The sequence below is a fragment of the Dermacentor andersoni genome, chromosome 2 (assembly GCF_023375885.2).
Source record: "Dermacentor andersoni chromosome 2, qqDerAnde1_hic_scaffold, whole genome shotgun sequence".
In the NCBI taxonomy this organism is placed as follows: domain Eukaryota; kingdom Metazoa; phylum Arthropoda; class Arachnida; order Ixodida; family Ixodidae; genus Dermacentor; species Dermacentor andersoni.
In genome coordinates, this window is record NC_092815.1 from 142213374 (window position 1) to 142232749 (window position 19376).

The following is a 19376-nucleotide window of genomic DNA, read 5'->3' on the forward strand; positions in this document are numbered from 1 at the left end:
CAACAAGATGCATGTGCACGTGCAACCACTCGTTGCGAAACCATGTGATCAATGCATTGGTGACGAAATTGGCTGCGGTGTCGCAGAAAGCATACAACACGAATATATTGCTTCTCTCACGAAAAAAAAAAAGAAAACTTGGAGGTCTACATTGCGGTGATCGCACACAATGGCCATGCATTGCACTTTTTTTGTGAAGACATGGCATGCGCGAATTCTTTTTGTTTGTTTGCAGTTTGCTCAGGACCGGTCATTTGACAGCTACCACTTGTGTTGAAGGCGTGCACAGAAATTTTCAGGAGGGCGCCCGCGCAGTGTTTTTTCGAGCGCCGACAGCGAAACCACAAGGAGCGCGCCGTGTTATCCCTCACATCACGTCAGTGGCGCGGTCCTGGAATATGGTGCTGGGGCTGCGTTCGCGCCAACAAATAATTCGATGCTTTTGTTCAGCAATTATGTGCGACTGTTGTTTATTTATATGGAGCATGAAATTTTTAAAAAAAAGGAACAGTACGTGCGACACGGTCGCTAATATGTTGTTTTAGATCGTTTTGCTTTTCGTTGTACTCTTCTTCCAGTTTTTCATTCCCGGCCCGTCGCGACAGCCTCACGCGCAGACTTGAGCGGCACGCGCGAGCATGTGCGTGGTTCTTTTGGTGCGCGGCGAAGCATAGATTGGCAAATCGATGCACTTGCTTTTCAGTGTAGCGTGTAACCTCACATATTAACCCGAAAGCGTTAAGGGCCCCCTGTCGCAAAAATCCGTTGTCGGCGTCGGACGTCGTCTCGCTAAAAATCATTCCTAACCACAAGCACGCAGGCCCTCCGTCTGGCGCAGAGGCGTTACTGAACTAATTGAATTCCTCGAACTAAAATGCATAAGAAAGAATCGTAAAGTACGATATAAACACAAGCTACGGACATGATAGCGTCCGAATTTAATTTGAATGTAGCAGAAAACATAATTCTCGTACGCGGAAACTCAAGCACAAACACCTTTCCCAGAGTTTCTACCATTTATAGAGCGTCGCGGCCCGCTCGGTTCCTTGCAAAAACACCATCCAGATGGCGCTCGCCTCCGCACATCCGCATGAAAGCTGCGGTCGTCGGGAAGCGTGACAAGCAGTCAGGGATCTTTGAATGCTATCGCGTTCCGGTCTTAAAGGCGAAGCTTAAACTTGCTCCAAATTTCTGCCATGACGCTCAAAAAACACCGCGAAAAGTTGACGTGAGGCATATTTTTGCTTGCCCATTAGAAACTTACGAATACTTGATTCAGAGCAGAAATTTGAACCACTGACCACGAAACCCGCGGAGTGATACGTTTCCATGACCGAACTACTTCTTACGTTGCCTCCACAGCACTGCCCGCTAAGTATGAAACGGATTATAGAGCACTATATGTGATCGCTTCTTGATAGATTCTATAGAGTGAGCATTTCTAAGCATTACGTGAGGTCCACTTAGAGGTGCTGCATTGCTGATCCATGAGGCCTGCAAATAAAGAGGTCACCTGTAGACGTGGCAATACACAGACAAGGCCTTTCCATGACCTTGGGCCGGCGAGTTCGCTAATCTGATGTGCTCACTGATCCTGATTAGTGTGTTGTAGCAGACGACGCGTGTTTTTGCTTTCGGCTGCTGCACATAACTAAAATGTAGCTTTAATTGTACCAATTGAACCACACTACGATACGCACAACATGTGTCCTGTAGGTTCTGTTGTTTTTTTTTATTCTTTTTTTTTTTTTGACGCAATAACGCACCCTTTCCGATTTCTTTCATGCACCGCGCTCGAAACGACAGCAAGCCGTCGATCACCTTCGTGTACCGGGTTTCGGGGATCAGCCGCACATTTACGCACCCCTACTTCGACAATTTTTACACGGAAAAATTGAACGAAAGAAATTTGGTGAGCTTGGTGTACCTTTCTCTTCTTTTCTTGCCTCGCGATTTGATTAAGGTACAACTGTAGTCAACGATACGGGGTCAGAAGATGGGCGAGGCGGCTCTGTACATGGGCGAATTCGAGCACGTGTATACAGTGCAGTCCACTGTTAAATCAAACAGATGAATTTTGATTGTGCGCGAATCTTTGCCTCCGGCATGTGTACGATCGCCTAGCTTTTCAGCAGATGACTCGTGGTTGGTGGCGCTGACACATTTATGCACGCCTGTGCAGTCCATTGGCAGCTTCAGTTGGCACTGGCACCTAGATTGCAAGTAAAATGAGAGACGCTCATTTTCTTTAACAGTGGGCAGCACTGTACATAGAATAATATGCAGTCATCTCGCGTGTCAGCGCATTAGTCTACTTACAAAAAAGCGTATTCAGTATCAAAGAATTAGCAATATTGAGCGTGTCAACATTCTAACGACATGCAAAATTTTTCAGGAGTGCAATTTTTCAAAAGGCCCCCTTACAGCCTGTGCTCTGGGACCTCCTCGTGCATTTTCATTTATGTATTACACTGAGTAACTCAGTAAAACATATTTCTGGTTCTTAATGTAGTGTTTTGACTGAAGCATCCAAGATTTGAGGATATTTCCTCGAAGGATATTTAATTCTACGCTGCAAGAAAAGTGCTGCAGGAGCAAGCCGAGATGTTTCAGTTAACGCAGACTCAAGGCGACGAAGTTGCCGAGCACAAAACAAAGACGTTCGAAGCAAAAGAATAAAAAGAGAAACTATAAACTAAATTTTTTCCAATGTTGTGTTGTATTGTGTGAAAGTATCGCACTTGAAATGTTGCTGGGGCCGTATAACGTAAAACTATTCCGATATGTTTTTATTCCTATCTCCTGACGTCAAATTTGCGTAACCGTCGACGCAAGCATCGGGCGGTCACCCGCAGGGTTCTCTGAACAAACCAATAAAATGCTCCCCTCGTTCATAGGAGGTCACATTCGTTTGCTTGAAAAACGAATAACATTGCCTGCACTGAGTGACTTGTCTTATCTAATTGGCTCACAAGAGGTGAGGAGCATGGTCAAGTGGAGAAGGATTCGATGGGGCCTAGCCACTGCACTGAATATCGATAACCGGATGAAGAGGGTGGTGCTGCCGTCTGCGATTGGTCTGCTTTCTCTTACTTTGCTTGCGGTGGCTCGTCGACAATCGCGGCGGCATGCAACAGGAGCTTAAGAATGCCGCTAAACAGATCCTCAGCAAAGGAGAGTTGGCAGAACGAGGTCGTAAACGTGCCAAAAGTTCTTGAAAACGTTACACGGCCACGCAAAAAGTTTTATTACACGCAAATAAACCCATGCTCTCCGGCAGGGGTGAGTAGCCAGTGCCGGAGCGATCGGCGGCAGCCATCTTTTATTCCTTGGGGAACGGGACAGCCTGCAGCTATTCAGAAGAAAATTCATTTTTGTTCGGCATATTAATGCATCTTTAACGCGTACGCGTCACGTTGACGCGGTAAGTTTTTGCGGTTTTGTGACGTCGCGTGAGAGGCAGGTGAAGTGGGTGCAGCCCGAAAACTTTTGACCAATAGCCGAGGGCTAATGGCAAAAAGGCGTCGAGTCAGAAATAACTATTTTTGTTTTGTTAGGTCATATTATGGATAATCAATGTGTACACGTCATTTCAGATGGGGAGCTATCGCGGTTTTCGTGACGTCGCGTGACAGACAGGTGAAGTTGGGGTGGTCCAAAAAGTTTTTAACCAATCGCGGTGGGCTGATTGCAGAATTGGAATAGAAAAGTTTGGAATAGTTTTACGTTATAGCGCCCCTGCTTTGTGAATACTAAACCCAAAATTCAGTTCATTTTATTGGTTTTACTATTATCGGTCACGCACATAGCTACGGCGACCAAAATGAATGTACAGGTGGAGTACATTATGTGCGGTATATCTCTTATGGTGAATTACAATTGCAGATTTGGTGCACTTCCGCTAGTAGTTTTTTCTTCTCAGCAAGTCCATTCCATGGGGAGATTGAGAGTGCCTCTCGTATCTTTCAGTGGCGGATTGGGAGTAGCTCCGGCGCTAGATACACTCCACTGACCAGCGCTCTCCGCAAAAATTAATGGAGTCAACCGGAAGTCGCTAGATGTCAGGCCACCCACAGCCAACGTACCACTACATGCGCGCGCGTCTATGAACGAGAATCGAGGTGTTTCGGATGCAATGAGCGGTGCTTCGCATCGTCATCTTGGGCTATTACTGCCTGCGGAGAGCGATGATTCATCTAGCTCAAGTTTTCTATCGACCAGCGGTAATTGGAGCGACGCAAAATCTTTGGAAGCGATTGTATTCAAGCAAGATTTAGACGTCATGTTTCGACGTCAACCGAAAGCTGGGGGTTTCGCTGACGACGTCGTTTCCAGTATTCGGATGAACAGGTGACAGCGGCACTGATCGCGGGCTTTGCTGCGTTTCCGATGTTTCCGAAACAATATCACGGCGGACACGAGAAACGGAGTTACATGCCGTGTGACTTCCATTAGAGCGCAGGAGGCTCAAAAGAAACACTGAACTTCTGAACACAACGTGCGCGCGAGTTCAAGCCGGAAAGGCCGGAAACGCGGAAAACGCGAGAAATGCTGGGCGCTTTCTGAAGCGGATGTCCGCTAGCGCCCCCTGCGAATTGCCCTGGCGGGAGTTCCTGCGTTTCAATCGCAAATTTCATTCCGTTGCCCTCCGCCGTAGGGGTGTGCTCCGGCGCAGAGTTCGTCGGCCACTCCGAATCTGCTATTGGAATTTACTATTACCGATGATCTACACTGTGAAATAATTTACACTCTTAGAAGTGAAAAAGGGTGTAACTGTGTCTGTAAATAGCACCCTATGGTGTCAGCTATATTAATCGCACCCTAAGGGTGTGAGTTATAGAACATTTACACCCTTTTTCACTTTTAAGGGTGCGCATTATTTTACAGTGTAGGCGGCATTGTGACACGTATACATGAATGACGCATGCGGAAACAACTTCTGCCACACGCCCGTTCTCGCATGTGCCCTCTGCATCTACAAACAGGGCAAAAAGTTTACAGGATGCGGGATATGAGGAAGATCTGAATATTTCCTGAGCGTGGGAAGGCAGCCTGGATTTCAAATGCGCTACGTGTACTGGCGCGCGCGGACAACATAGTGTTGCGCTGTGTTAATTACAGCAAGCTAAAATTCGGCTGACATTTGACTTTCTGGCGGAACCTTTTTGGCGGAACGGAAACTTCACTACGCCTGTACGCAGCCACCGAAGCCAAGCTTCGAGCCTGTCCACCGCAACACAGTCCCTTATTGCTGCTGCACGCTTTGATCATGAACGCCAAGGCCCGTATGCTCACAAAAAAGCTCCTACGCTGGAAGTGTTCATAAGAGCCATTCGTGATGTCGGAGATACCGTTGTCAAAGATGGCCTGCCATTAGCAACTGCCACTTAAACCTAGGATCGAAAAGCTTTGTGAATTCGGCCCCTGTCGCGTTTACCTGCTGTAGTTACCTTAACCGCTCACATCGTACGATCTCTTATTTACACTATACGCACCCGCAAACATGTTGTAGGAACACTTCAAGGAGTGCTGATACAACATTTCTGTCACTTTCTGTGCGTTATTCGATAGCTGCCGAATACGTGATAACGCTACGAGGCTTGAATTCTTTCAATGCACTACAAATTACTTATTATTTCATTTTTATTGCGACAAATTCAAAACGCGTGCCAAATGAAGCACGGCTGTTTACTTGGCATAGGGTGTGGTTACAAGGAATGTTAGGGCACAGCGGTCAGGAAGGACAGAATTTCCTATCGAGATATCAAGAACGCAAAGTTCTGCATGAGTTAGATACTGTAGAAGTACAATAGCTGCACTTATATATCGGTCCTACAGTAGAGCTGAAAGTGTCAGCATTTTGGTTGCTCCCACTTTCAGAATGATGTGAGAAACTGTATTCTTCTACAGAGCTCGATCATCGACGAAGATTTAGCGCGACCTGTAAGTGCATATGCCGGCTCCAAGTCGGTGGCGATATCTATGACGCTGATGGCAAGAATGTGCCCGAGGGATACCATGGTCAACTTTAATACGTACAGCAACTGCAACAGCACTCCTCTGGATGTTTCTCGTGTAAGTGTGGTCTAAAATTGTTACGTGAGTTAACACTGCATGCCCTTGCGAAACAGCGCCAGCTGAAACATAGAAGTTATCAATAAGTTAAAGAAGAAAATATCCATATATATGCCCTCGGTATGCCAGAACTTGCAGGATGGTCGGTACTTCTACTTAAAACTGCATTATGGGACTCAGCTTAATTGTACGCCATGATTAGCGCTTGAAACTGATGCTTAAAAAATTAGGAGTCCTTGTTGCAATTAGCGGGAGTTGCGCACGCTTAGTATATTTGTTGCTTTTCGATTACTTGAATAACAAAAAAATAACACCAAACTCCGGTGAATTTAATTCTCTGATCAACACTATCACTGTGAGTAGCTGTCTAAGACTCGTAGATTGAACGAGCATATAGTTATCCGATGGTGCATGAAAACACGTCAACTGTCCGCACTGCAAATAACTCTTACAATATTTCTAGAAAGTTTTGTGGACGGATGCGTACTGCCCTTTTTTTCGTTTCATAATTGCCGCATGTTTTCGGGCTTTTACAACTGCACTGTTGTAAACTATGACAAATCAAGTATATGATAAGCAGTTACTTGAGTTGTCGAAGAAATTGATGCTAATGTCCTTACAAGCACTATATTTTCTTGTTTGTGCAAGCCTCTGTCGATAACCGAGTACAGACTATGTAAAAAATTCCGAAACTGACGAAGACGGGGACTGATAAATGCATCCTAAAACAACGTTCTTGCTATATCAACTGGGATAATTTACCAAGCCTATTCCGATGCTCCTCATTTTAAAGCTTCGTCAGTGGTCCAAGTGGCGCTCAGCCTGCCGCTATCAACCAAAGATGAATGATAAGGCGGATGATGATAAAGTAATAGAATGAAATAAACGGAATTCTTGCAGTATACTGACCCTGGATTCAGCATGTACAGATGTTGTACTTAATATCCATTTGTTGAGAAGACACACACATTTAGCCCCATTTCCTGTGTTATAATTGGTCTTGCTATAAAACATCAAGCCATTCTAACTGAAGAGGCAGACGGGTATCAGTGCAGAACATGCAGTCGGAACAGCTTTAGGCAGACAAATCGAGATTTTTTGTGGTTTACCCTTGATTCTTGTAGCATATAATTTCGCCGCTTATTACATCCTAAAACGCTCCTTTTTGTTATTGTTTTGGATCGCAGGTCCGTTTCTATTGATTTCTTAAAGCATTTAAGTTTACTGACGCAGACGCTTTCAATCCACAATTTCAAATTTCGTGCGTTAGTACTTCAGTTTCTCGCAACGATTCTCACGTGATGTCATTGCAGAAGTGACGACATAGCTCCCATTATCTTGTTACGTGAACGCCATGCACAGCATGCTAGTTGAAAAATACGGATGCCTTAAAGGTCGGACCGACGACAATGTTGTTTCGAAGTACTTCCCTCCATCAAATCCCACACTTTTGTTCCATGCTTCTTCGACATTTCATCGGCTCAGCGCTACAACACAAGGGATCAGTGCCTTAATAAACGCCATCTGAAAGTATTAATAGTACGTAGCAATTTCACACTTTATGGCCGCAAACTTGAGTGCGGTGTAATGCCTATGCCACACGGGCCAGGTTCATCATCATCATCATCATCAGCCTAGTTACGCCCACTGCAGGGCAAAGGCCTCTCCCATACTTCTCCAACTACCCCGGTCATGTACTAATTGTGGCCATGTTGTCCCTGCAAACGTCTTAATGTCATCCGCCCACCTAACTTTCTGCCGCCCCCTGCTACGCTTCCCTTCCCTTGGAATCCAGTCCGTAACTCTTAGTGACCATCGGTTATCTTCCCTCCTCATTACATGTCCGGCCCATGCCCATTTCTTTTTCTTGACTTCAACTAAGATGTCGTTTACCCGCGTTTGTTGCCTCACCCAATCTGCTCTTTTCTTATCCCTTAACGTTACACCCATCATTTTTCTTTCCATAGCTCGTTGCGTCGTCCTCAATTTCAGCAGAACCCTTTTCGTAAGCCTCCAGGTTTCTGCCCCATATGTGAGTACTGGTAACACACAGCTGTTGTACACTTTCCTTATGAGGGATAGTGGCAACCTGCTGTTCATGATTTGAGAATGCCTGCCAAACGCACCCCAACCCATTCTTATTCTTCTGGTTATTTCAGTCTCATGATCCGGATCCGTGGTCACTACCTGCCCTAAGTAGATGTATTCCCTCACCACTTCCAGTGCTTCGCTACCTATCGTAAACTGCTGTTCTCTTCCGAGACTGTTAAACAATACTTTAGTTTTCTGCAGATTAATAATGAATTCTCAAGACCCCGAATAATTTGATGCCAGTTTAACCTGTTGCCAGCGTCATACGTGGATATTTACCGTCATTAAGCTCCTCCACGCTTCATGATGGTGATTATCCTCTTCCTGCAGTGAAGGCATATCATCATCATCATCATCATCATCATCATCATCATCATCAGCCTAGTTACGCCCACTGCAGGGCAAAGGCCTCTCCCATACTTCTCCAACTACCCCGGTCATGTACTCATTGTGGCCATGTTGTCCTTGCAAACGTCTTAATGTCATCCGCCCACCTAACTTTCTGCCGCCCCCTACTACGCTTCCCTTCCCTTGGAATCCAGTCCGTAACCCTTAATGACCATCGGTTATCTTCCCTCCTCATTATATGTCCGGCCCATGCCCATTTCTTTTTCTTGATTTCAACTAAGATGTCATTTACCCGCGTTTGTACCCTCACCCAATCTGCTCTTTTCTTATCCCTTAACGTTACACCTATCATTCTTCTTTCCATAGCTCGTTGCGTCGTCCTCAATTTCAGCAGAACCCTTTTCGTAAGCCTCCAGGTTTCTGCCCCGTAGGTGAGTACTGGTAAGACACAGCTGTTATACACTTTCCTCTTGAGGGATAGTGGCAACCTGCTGTTCATGATTTGAGAATGCCTGCCAAACGCACCCCAGCCCATTCTTATTCTTCTGGTTATTTCAGTCTCATGATCCGGATCCGTGGTCACTACCTGCCCTAAGTAGATGTATTCCCTTAGCACTTCCAGTGCCTCGCTACCTATCGTAAACTGCTGTTCTCTTCCGAGACTGTTAAACATTACTTTAGTTTTCTGTAGATTAATTTTCAGACCCACCCTTCTGCTTTGCCTCTCCAGGTCAGTGAGCATGCATTGCAATTGGTCTCCTGAGTTACCAAGCAAGGCAATATCATCAGCGAATCGCAAGTTGCTAAGGTATTCTCCATCAACTTTTATACCCAATTCATCCCACTCCAGGTCTCTGAATACCTCCTGTAAACATGCTGTGAATAGCATTGGAGATATCGTATCTCCCTGCCTGACGACTTTCTTTATTGGGATTTTGTTGCTTTCTTCGTGGAGGATTACGGTGGCTGTGGAACCGCTATAGATATCTTCCAGTATCTTTACATATGGCTCATCTATACCCTGATTCCGTAGTGCCTTCATGACTGCTGAGGTTTCGACTGAATCAAATGCTTGTTCGTAATCAATGAAGGCTATATATAAGGGTTGGTTATATTCCGCACATTTCTCTATCACCTGATTGATAGTGTGAATATGGTCTATTGTTGAGTAGCCTTTACGGAATCCTGCCTGGTCCTTTGGTTGACAGAAGTCTAAGGTATTCCTGATTCTATTTGCGATTACCTTAGTAAATACTTTGTAGGCAACGGACAGTAAGCTGATCGGTCTATAATTTTTCAAGTCCTTGGCGTCCCCTTTCTTATGGATTAGGATTATGTTAGCGTTCTTCCAAGATTCCGGTACGTTCGAGGTCATGAGGCATTGTGTATATAGGGCGGCCAATCTTTCTAGGACAGTGTTCCCACCATCCTTCAACAAATCTGCTGTTACCTGATCCTCCCCAGCTGCCTTCCCCCTTTGCATAGCTCCCAAGGCGTTCTTTACCTCTTCCGGTGTTACTTGTGGGATTTCAAGTTCCTCTAGACTATTCTCTCTCACCTTATCGTCGTGGGTGTTACTGGTACTGTATAAATCTCTATAAAACTCTTCAGCCACTTGAACTATCTTATCCATATTAGCAACGATATTGCCGGCTTTGTCTCTTAACGCACACATCTGATTCTTGCCTATTCCTAGTTTCTTTTTTACTGCTTTTAGACTTCCTCCGTTCCTGAGAGCCTGTTCAATTCTATCCATATTATAGTTCCTTATGTCCGCTGTCTTACGCTTGTTGATTAACTTAGAAAGTTCTGCCAGTTCTATTCTAGCTGTAGGGTTAGAGGCTTTCATACATTGGCGTTTCTTGATCAGATCTTTCGTCTCCTGCGATAGCTTACTGGTTTCCTGTTTAACGGCGTTACCACCGACTTCTATTGCGCACTCCTTAATGAGGCCCATAAGATTGTCGTTCATTGCTTCAACACTATGGCATATGATAAGGCATATGATAAGCAAACGTAAATTTGAATTAAGAAAGCATTGTGCATTAGTCGCGAAATGTTGGTTGTAGAAATATTTGCTACATACTTCTTGATAGAAAATTACTGTTACAAACTGTTGTCAAAGCCGAAAACGAAGCGGTTGAAGCAACAGAGCACCTGCCATCTTGTCGGTGGCTGTTACGACTGGCCTGTGTGGTGAACAATTTATGTCGCGCCGCCAAAGCCTCGGCAAAAGCCCGGACGTTTCAAATACGCCGTGCCAAACGCAACCATGGAAAAACGCCTATAGGAGGCCGCAACGGCTAACAGAAATTAGCCTTTGTGTGCGCATTCTCGCCTCCTTAACCACAGCGCGCCACTCTGATATCTGCGAGCCTTGCGTAGGCTCGCCAGCACTGTTTCCCTTCAGCGAGCGTGTGCATTCTAGAGTGTACACTAGGGAATTCCCTGCTCCTCCTCGGCGAGGTAGACGCCGGCGTTGTCTGTGTGTGCGCGTGTGCGCGCCAGTGCCTTTCCCTCGGCTTGGCCAGTGGCGGTTAGAAAATCCGCTGTACTGGCTTCCGTGAACCGAGCCGCAAGTGTGGACAGCGTTCGCTATTTCCCACTCCTGGGCGAGGGCGTTCCATAGACTCGATAAAAAACGCCACCACCAACGGACTTCAGCCTTCAGCAGACTTGAGCACAAGCTATAGAGTGCGTGTCATTCTCCGTCAGGAAGCTTATAGAGCTGACCGCTCTGTAACCATGTAATTAAAGGTTATTTGTTACTCGTTACGTTGATCCAATCGCGACTCTGCCTGGGCCCCTCCATGCTGGGCAAGCTCCAGACGGCCAGGCCCATGCTACCCCCACTGTCCTGGGGGAACAGATTGTAACATGGCCAACACCCAACCACTGAAATATTGCGTACTTGAATGGTTCAAAACGCGCTAGATTCTATGAAGAGAGAGCGTATGTTGCTCTTACACATTTGTGCATATTCGTGCAAACATTATCGATTATAAGAGCTATCCACATGAGCGTTCAGTGTCGTTTGGAATTTAAGCATTATGTATGTATAATGGTCATTTCCGTATATGTGTGTGTGGGGGGAGGGAGGTGGCAGCTATAGGAATGAATACTCTTGCTAGTTCAATTCAGCCTTATTAACATTAATTGGAATTAGAAATAGTGCATTTATATTAAAAAGAAGGTTAAATTATTGTAACTGGCAAGTATATGACACAAAAAGAACACTGTGCACCGACTATAGCACGATGTTTTTTTTTTTTTTTCAGCTCTGCAGAGTGCCCCCAGGATACATTCAATGCCTGCACTATTCAGTAATGACGCGACATTACAACGGCAACAACAACGTGACACAGGATTTTTTCTTCGAGGTGGAAAGTACTTTCAAAGCTAAGGTTGGTAGAAGTCGCACATATTCATTGAGCTGCGGAACAGCTGTTCAAGAAAAAAATTGTAGGACTCCTCGTGCTACTCTTGTGCGAGAGAAATGCAGTCATAGGTGGTGTCACTCTCGGTGTTTCCAAATGTGACTGGTTTGTGTGTTACGCAATTATTAGTCTTCGTAATTGCCTAAATATGTCTACTCATTGTGGTTCGATCATTCCTAAGCACCACATTGAGCGACCACCTATTGTCTTGCGTGTCACCCGCTCAAGTACCACATGGTTCATGCATCGTTGCACACAGACACTTCGTAAATAATATGCTAGGTTTCATTTGTTCTGCTATAGAACCACTAGACTCGACGTGTGTTCTTCAGGTAGGTGCGTTCTCTCTGTCACTCTCAGCACTTCCAAGCGCGCAGCGCGTCACTCAGACCTTTCGGCAAGGTTCAGCTTTGCGACGGCGTTTTTCGGCTTCTTCCTGAAACACACATGCATGTGCCAGTGTATCTTGGCTATCTTTGTTATTTCGCCCGTCTCAGGGCCGACGTTGTTCGCGGGGTGCATATTGCGGGGAAGAGGCGCGATGCGCAGTTGAGACCTGATGTCGCTAGGAATCCGCACGGCGTAGGGGCACTGGTCGACAGGATTGAGGCCCATCTCGTCGAGTATCTTGCGGCCCGTGCGTACCCTAACGTCGCGGTTCTTCATGCCATATACCCTGAAAGATATCCCAGTGCGGACTGCCCTGCCTGTGGACTAAGGGCAACATTGGACCATGTGTTGTGGGAGTGTGAAGCCATCGGCTCCTCGTTCAGCGAGGATAGGTGGGTTGCGCTCTTGGGCAGCCCTGAACTCAACGACCAAACCGTGGCCGTCCAGAGTGCCCGCGATCGGGCCGTCAAACTCGGCTTGGCGGTCCCTACGTGGGACTAGCCGGGTGGCGCGGGGTCTCCCCTGCGTCCTCTTTGGACCGAAATAAGGTTACTTCACTCACTCACTCACTCATTACCTCTACTCACCACCACCACAATGGCCGTTGGCGTGGCCTCATTGCAATCCCCTTCCCATTTTCATATCACTTGCTGGATATTATTACTATGCTGAACATCCACTAAGACATAGAACCCAGTTCTTGGCCCGCCTTGTTTTCTACGCGCCGACGCTTCACCGGTGTGGAGGTACATTCACACCGGCGATTAAAGTTCGCGCGACCGACCGCGACTGGCGACCATTCGCGCCTGCGGGCATTCATGCCGGCGAGGGGCGGAGGTCGCGCGACCAAATTAGGTCGCTATATACTTAATCAGCGACGAATTTTGTGAAGTGGCTCACTGGCCAATTTTTCACATCCGTGACTGAAGTCGCAAAGCTGCTTAACCAATACGCGCTGCTGGAGCAAGACGACGGTAACCGCTGAGGCTTATTTTCCGTGGAGATGGCGATTCGAGCAGACGTGAACCAGCGTTGGTGGGAACGGCACTAATCGCAAGACATTTAGACGTGGCGACGGGCAGGTACGTTGCGCTCCTCGGTGTGAAAATCGTTCGCCGCGAACAGTTCTTTCGTCACCGCACTCGGTCGGCCGCGCGACTTTTGTCAATCGCCGCTGTGATTACCGGCGAGCGATATTCACGGCTGTTCGCACTGCCATCGCCAAGGAGAGTAAGCGTCCGCGTATACCGACGTTACTGGGCCGCTGATTGCTTCAGAAGCTTTGCAACTAGCGTAGCTGTGCTGAATAATCAAACAGCGAGTGACTGCTTCGAATGCCACTTTTCTACTAAAGCGACTATTTGCGACCAACTTGGTTGCGCGATCTATGTGACTCGGGTATGCGTATGAGACTCTGGTGACGATCAACTGTTACTACACTGCACGGCCCTGAAGCTTCACGCTTTAATATAATACATCACCGTTAAAAAATTATAAGGACGCTACAATCCTAATGTCGACTGCTACAACGAGCCGCACTAAAACCACTCAGTGAACCGCATTTATCAGCAGCTGCTACCGTCTAGTTGAGCGGACGACCTTGAGCGGAGTGGACCCCCCCAACAGGAGGCGTTCCTCCAAATAACTTTTTCATGTCGCCTAACAAAATGAGAACTCTTTATCGGCCGTTATTTTTCACGTGCATGGTCATGCCCTGAACGCAATACCCACAAGAAATGCAATCGGAACACTTCAGGGATTGTTCTATTTTTATTTTTGTTTTGTACCGCTAAACCGACTTGAGTCTGAAAGTTTGCCTCGGCCGTTCACAACCATGACAGGCCAGAAGATATGCCCTAAGAGGCGTGTAGCTTGTACTTTACATAGAGCCAAATATTATTTATGAAAATTTAATTTGAAATCCCGCAGCCTGAAAATCTGTGGCGTAATCGCGAAGCATTTCGAATGCAGCTGCTTGAATAGAGATCACCACAATCAGAGCACGAACACTGCAAACAGTGCACTGACTTCAGCGCAGCCTACATAATTTTGACATAATTTTTACCTATAGTCCGTCCGTCCGTCACGTAAGGCGATCGCTTTCAGGATAGGGCCCGCAGCAGCGAGCGAATTCACCTTCGTGCTGCCTCTCACTTCAACGCGAACTAAGCGGCGAAAACAAGGCGCTCACGAAGCTTCCAGCATTCACCGCACTCTGCCCCCTTTCGTATAAGCTAGGCCCGCGCGGCCACGCCATACGCAGCCGCCGCCAGAGTAGAACCGCCCCTCGCGCCTCCGCCCGGTGCCTTCCAAGCGATGGAGGAAGACAACGCGCTGCCTCCCCACCTTCCTCCCTTGCAAGACCGCACCATACGCAGCCGCCGCCGGAATACGGTTCATCACGGTTGATAACAGTCCGACGCGGACGGGTAAGGCACTAAAGAGCGATAACGGCTTATAATGATCGAAACGTCATCAGCGTACCTGGCGCCGCCATTTGCAGTAGTTGGTTTACGTCATCAGTTCACCTCGCGGCGCCGTCAGCAGCAGTTCATGTCGTCGCAGTGTTGTTTATACTGGTCGGATCAAGTTTCATAACATCGATAATGACACCAGGCTGTGGGGAGATGATCAAGTGGAGCAATGGTTACGCATACCTAGACAACTCCCGGAGGAGTTTCTGCGTGAAGTTCTTTCAGTGATCTCACTCTCTGTGAACATTGTCTATTCCTCTTCCCGCACAACAAGCTGGCCCTCTGTAGTCTTTAATCTTTCTTAGTCCAGATGCGCCCAGGGCATATCTGTATAGACGAAAGTTTAGCCGGCGCAGAATTCCCGTGACACCATAATCTCCTGCAAGGAGGCGAGGCTTCGCGCGCTTTTCGCATGACCTGGCCAGCGTTGTTTTGTGCTCAAAGTTAATCCGTAAGGTCTGTCAGGGAGCCGGGGACGCAGACTGCAGCGGTCATAAAATTTCCTTTAAAGATTATCAGATTTAGCTCTGGCTGGCTCTATAGTGTCCATGGGAGCTGCGAGTATGACGGTTCAGCCAGCAAACGAATGATGAGCCCTATAGATGGATTTTCGTGAATTTAGTAATTGTTTACAAATTGAGAATTTCTAACACAAATATTGCGTTATAAATGATGAAAATTTCAATGATTACGCATGTGTGCGTAGAAAACTAAGTGTGCTTGAAAATTTAGGATGATAAAGCATAATAAATAACATCACAATAACGTTTAAAGTCACAGGCACGAAGATAAGAAAAAGCCATTTAGTTGTGCTTCCGCAGTAGCTGAACGACCGCAACACCATCTATAGTAAGTTTTGTAAGGAACTTTGGCAGCGGGAACGGAACCGCTGGTTCCGTTCCGCGAAAGGAACCGCGAATAAAGCGATGTAACGAAAAATGTTAGACATAACGGAGGAGAACGGTGTGGATACGAGGATATCCGATATATTACAGTTGACATTATAGGCGAAAAAGAATGGAGCTGGGCAGGACATATATAATGCGTAGGCTAGATAAGCGATGGACTATAGTCACAGGATGGGCGCCACTGGAAGGGAAGCGCATTCGAGGATGGCAGAAAAGTAGGTGGCGTGATTAAACTAAGAAATTCGCAGGCGCAAGTTGGAATCAGCTAGCGCAAGACAGGGGTAATTGCAGATAGCTGGGAGAGACCGTCGTCCTCCAGTGGACGTGAAAATAGGCTGAATATGATGATGGGAATGATGATGTATAACCTCCCTGGTCTGCAACGAAGGTATCTCGCCAGCAAAACCACCGTTGGCCAGCCTGCTGCAAATAGCTTATGGAATGTTGCCGGGCCACTCGCCTTAAGTAAGCTGCGCGCACGCGTACTGAGCGGCGGCTCTGCCTTCGCGACAGCGGCGCGGTAGGCGGGGCTCTTCCACGTCAGCGGCAAGACTTTGCAGCACGCGGGTCCATGGCAGCTCGGCTGTCAAGCGGCGAGGTCCCAAAGCGACGTCTTGGATACGTTAAATTCGCGCTACGGCCCTGTTTTTGTGGCGATATCAATTATACGAACACTCGAGGAACGTTCGTGCCGCCGTCCTGTCCCGCGTGAAACGGCACGTGCGTGGCCGAGAGCATACGCGCCCCGCGTGTTGGAAGTCACGTGATCTGCTGCGCGGTGGCCAGGGCAACACCATCTGACCGCGGAGAGCAAGCGTCGGGGTGATCCAAGAAGGATGGTGGCTTGATAGGCGCTTTCTTCGCTCGTGCCCATCATTTCGCTCAGTGTTGGAGCTCACATTGGAGGCGCGCACAGTTTAAGTGGTTAAGGTGGCGGCAGCACGGAACGCTCGCTTTGGTTCAAGCACGCGCGCTCCCCGCTGCCAGCATTAATTCATATCGCGCCAGCGTTGTGACTGCTAGTGCTCGCGGTACGTCATTGAGTTAACTGCGTTCGTATGTTTCCTTGGCGGGTGACACCAGCCGTGTGTAGATAGTACGCGCATGTTCACGGCAATTTATGCTCCTCATAAATGTACACGTCTTCGTCTGTCTTGTAGTTTTCTATGGCGTTTTTAGTGCTTCGATCTCCTTTCAAATGAAACTACGAGGTTTATTATTATTATTATTATTATTTTTAATGAGGTGATCCTGACTACTCGTTGCTGCATATGAAACAAAATCATGGATGTTCACTCAATTAAAATCAACAAAATATAGCAACCAGGAAACTGTAAGCCGGGGACACAAGAAGAAAATATTAAAAAAAATATCATATCACTTTAGGGTCATGGCAGTAGAGATACCGGAAACCAAACTCAAGACATAGCCACTTTCAAGTTCTCGCACTTGCTACTTGTGACATTATTGAGTTTCGAAGTGTCGGCTAGCGGCTAGTTATTTGTCTAGTTAGAAAGCATGGTAACTGCACTTAAAATTATAATAAAGTCAAGAGATCGTTGGTCACGGTCAAACTCTCTTCTACTTTCTTACATATATGCGTATATGCAAAGGTTATGTTTGGGCTCCGAGTGCAGCACTGTCAAACGGGCTTATGTCACCATCGTGCCGTCGTCATGCACGCCGTTACAATCCCGTATAGTCGCCTTCCATTGTCATCGTCGTCATTCGGTCATCGCTACGTCACCGTGTTCATACATTAGTCGTCACTCCAGGGTCGTCGTCTCGTTGTCTATGTTGCCATGCCATCATGGTCGCTACATTGTGGTCATTTTGCCGTAGTAATTCCATGGTCATTATGCCATTGCCGCCATGCTGTCGTCGTCATTCCAGCGTCGTCATCCAACTTACGTCAAGCCGTCGTCATACAGTCGTCGTCCCAGCATGATCATTTTGTCGTCGTCGTGCCGTCGTGTCCATGCATCATGGTCGTTCCATCGTTGTCACTATTTCACGCCATTAAAGTTGTGACCTTTTGTTCTGGATAAAAACAAATATTCATCAGGCTACACGTTACACACGATGTACTTGTACGCATCGCTTTTAGTTGCATAGCATTTAATTAACCGTTTCACTAAAGTTTCAGACGTTCGCTTTCACAACATACCGAGACAAAGTTGCACGAACGATGTCACTTGAGTAAACAATCAGTTTTAAGGCTCGTCAGAGGCGATCTAAGAATTGAGCAATTTATCTGCTTGTTATGCAAAAAAAGAGGTGAAGTGTGCAGACCGGACACAAGAGTAGAGAAGTGGACAACACGAACGCCGTTCTGGTTATCTGGTGGCTTATGACCCCAGTGGCCGGATCGCTAGCGCATCATTGACAAAAAAAATGTCTCTTTTGGCTTTCTTTATCAGATAGCTATCGACCTAGTAATTACGTTATGGAGCCTCCGTTGCTCGGGAGCGCCACAAATTATTAATTACGTTATCATTTAATGCAACCAGTTCAAAACGCATACCAAGAGCAGCTCGGCTTCGGTCACGAAGCAGGGGACTGCTATTTGTGCATGTCACCGAAACCTTATCTTGCAGTCTCCCGTGTCAGGCGCCTCTTACTCGTACCGTGCTGCCAAAAGCCGAGTCCATTTAGCAACCGACGGTAATAGCAGGGGAGAGAGGGGACCCTTGTGCTTTAAAGAGAAGCATAAAGGGTCCCATTGTATGGCCTTCAGTTATACTGCACCGGGCTGATTGACACGCGTTTGAGTTTGCGCTAACACGTGACCGCCACCTCCGGTTTCGGTGACATTACATTTACGGTCTCTTGCTTGACGCCTGAAGCTGCGCCGCACTTGGGGAGCCTTTTCAACTGGTCGCACTTAAAAGGTTACGTAATTGTTTTCGGAGCTCTCGAGGAATTGAGGCTTCAGATTGTAAACGTGGAGTAGACAGTTACCTGAGAAAACAAAAAACACTGAAACAAGACTTTCGTCTTTGTGCTTCTCTGTAAGACGCACGCGCCTCGTTTCACCCGCTGTAGCACTTGCGAACATCTTGTTTCGAGCGAATGGTCTTGCATGCTTGGTTGCAGGTGCGCCTGATTCTGCAGCAGCTGGAACGGGCACGGGCGTCACCAGTGGCCTTCATCATCGAGCGCTACGAGATGGAAGCGCAGGGGGTGATCACCTTCTACGATTCCAATAGCCGGACCGACGTGCAATGCGGCGCCAAGCCGTTCGGCTACACTGCCGCAACTAAAGCAGAACTTGAGAAGTTTTGATTATGCGGCAGTGAGTTATCTGAGCAATCAGTGTATTCGCACTTGTCCTCAGAGAAGAATAGTATAGATATATATACTTTTCAGCCATAAACCAGTAAAATGAATGAATAAAACTTTTACTTGTAGATGGAATTCATTCTTGGCCGGTACTAGATACGGGGGATTGCTGGCCGGCTTCATGGAGGCGGTTGCACTATAGGTGCAGAAGACCGTTGAGCTCCGTTCGATAATGTAAGCTTAAATAATAAATATATAACATTTATGTGGAAGAAGCAAAGGAGCCTGAAGGGTCGTTCGAGATAAACCCGAAAGTGCCCCTCGGGGTGTTTGGGCACCGCAAAAAGGAAAGTGCGGTGCGTAGATCGCAT

The 19376-nt window shown here is 47.0% G+C and overlaps 1 protein-coding gene across 1 annotated transcript; it reads left to right on the top strand.

Annotated features, from left to right (window-relative positions):
* The first annotated feature begins 1342 nt into the window (after positions 1–1342).
* LOC129387457 (uncharacterized) lies at positions 1343–19133 on the top strand. Its single transcript, XM_055076379.2, has 4 exons — positions 1343–1912; positions 5911–6075; positions 11793–11918; positions 18820–19133. The coding sequence occupies exons 1-4, from the start codon at positions 1784–1786 to the stop codon at positions 19006–19008; spliced, it is 609 nt and encodes a 202-aa protein (XP_054932354.1). The 5' UTR covers positions 1343–1783; the 3' UTR covers positions 19009–19133.
* The last annotated feature ends 243 nt before the right edge of the window (positions 19134–19376 follow it).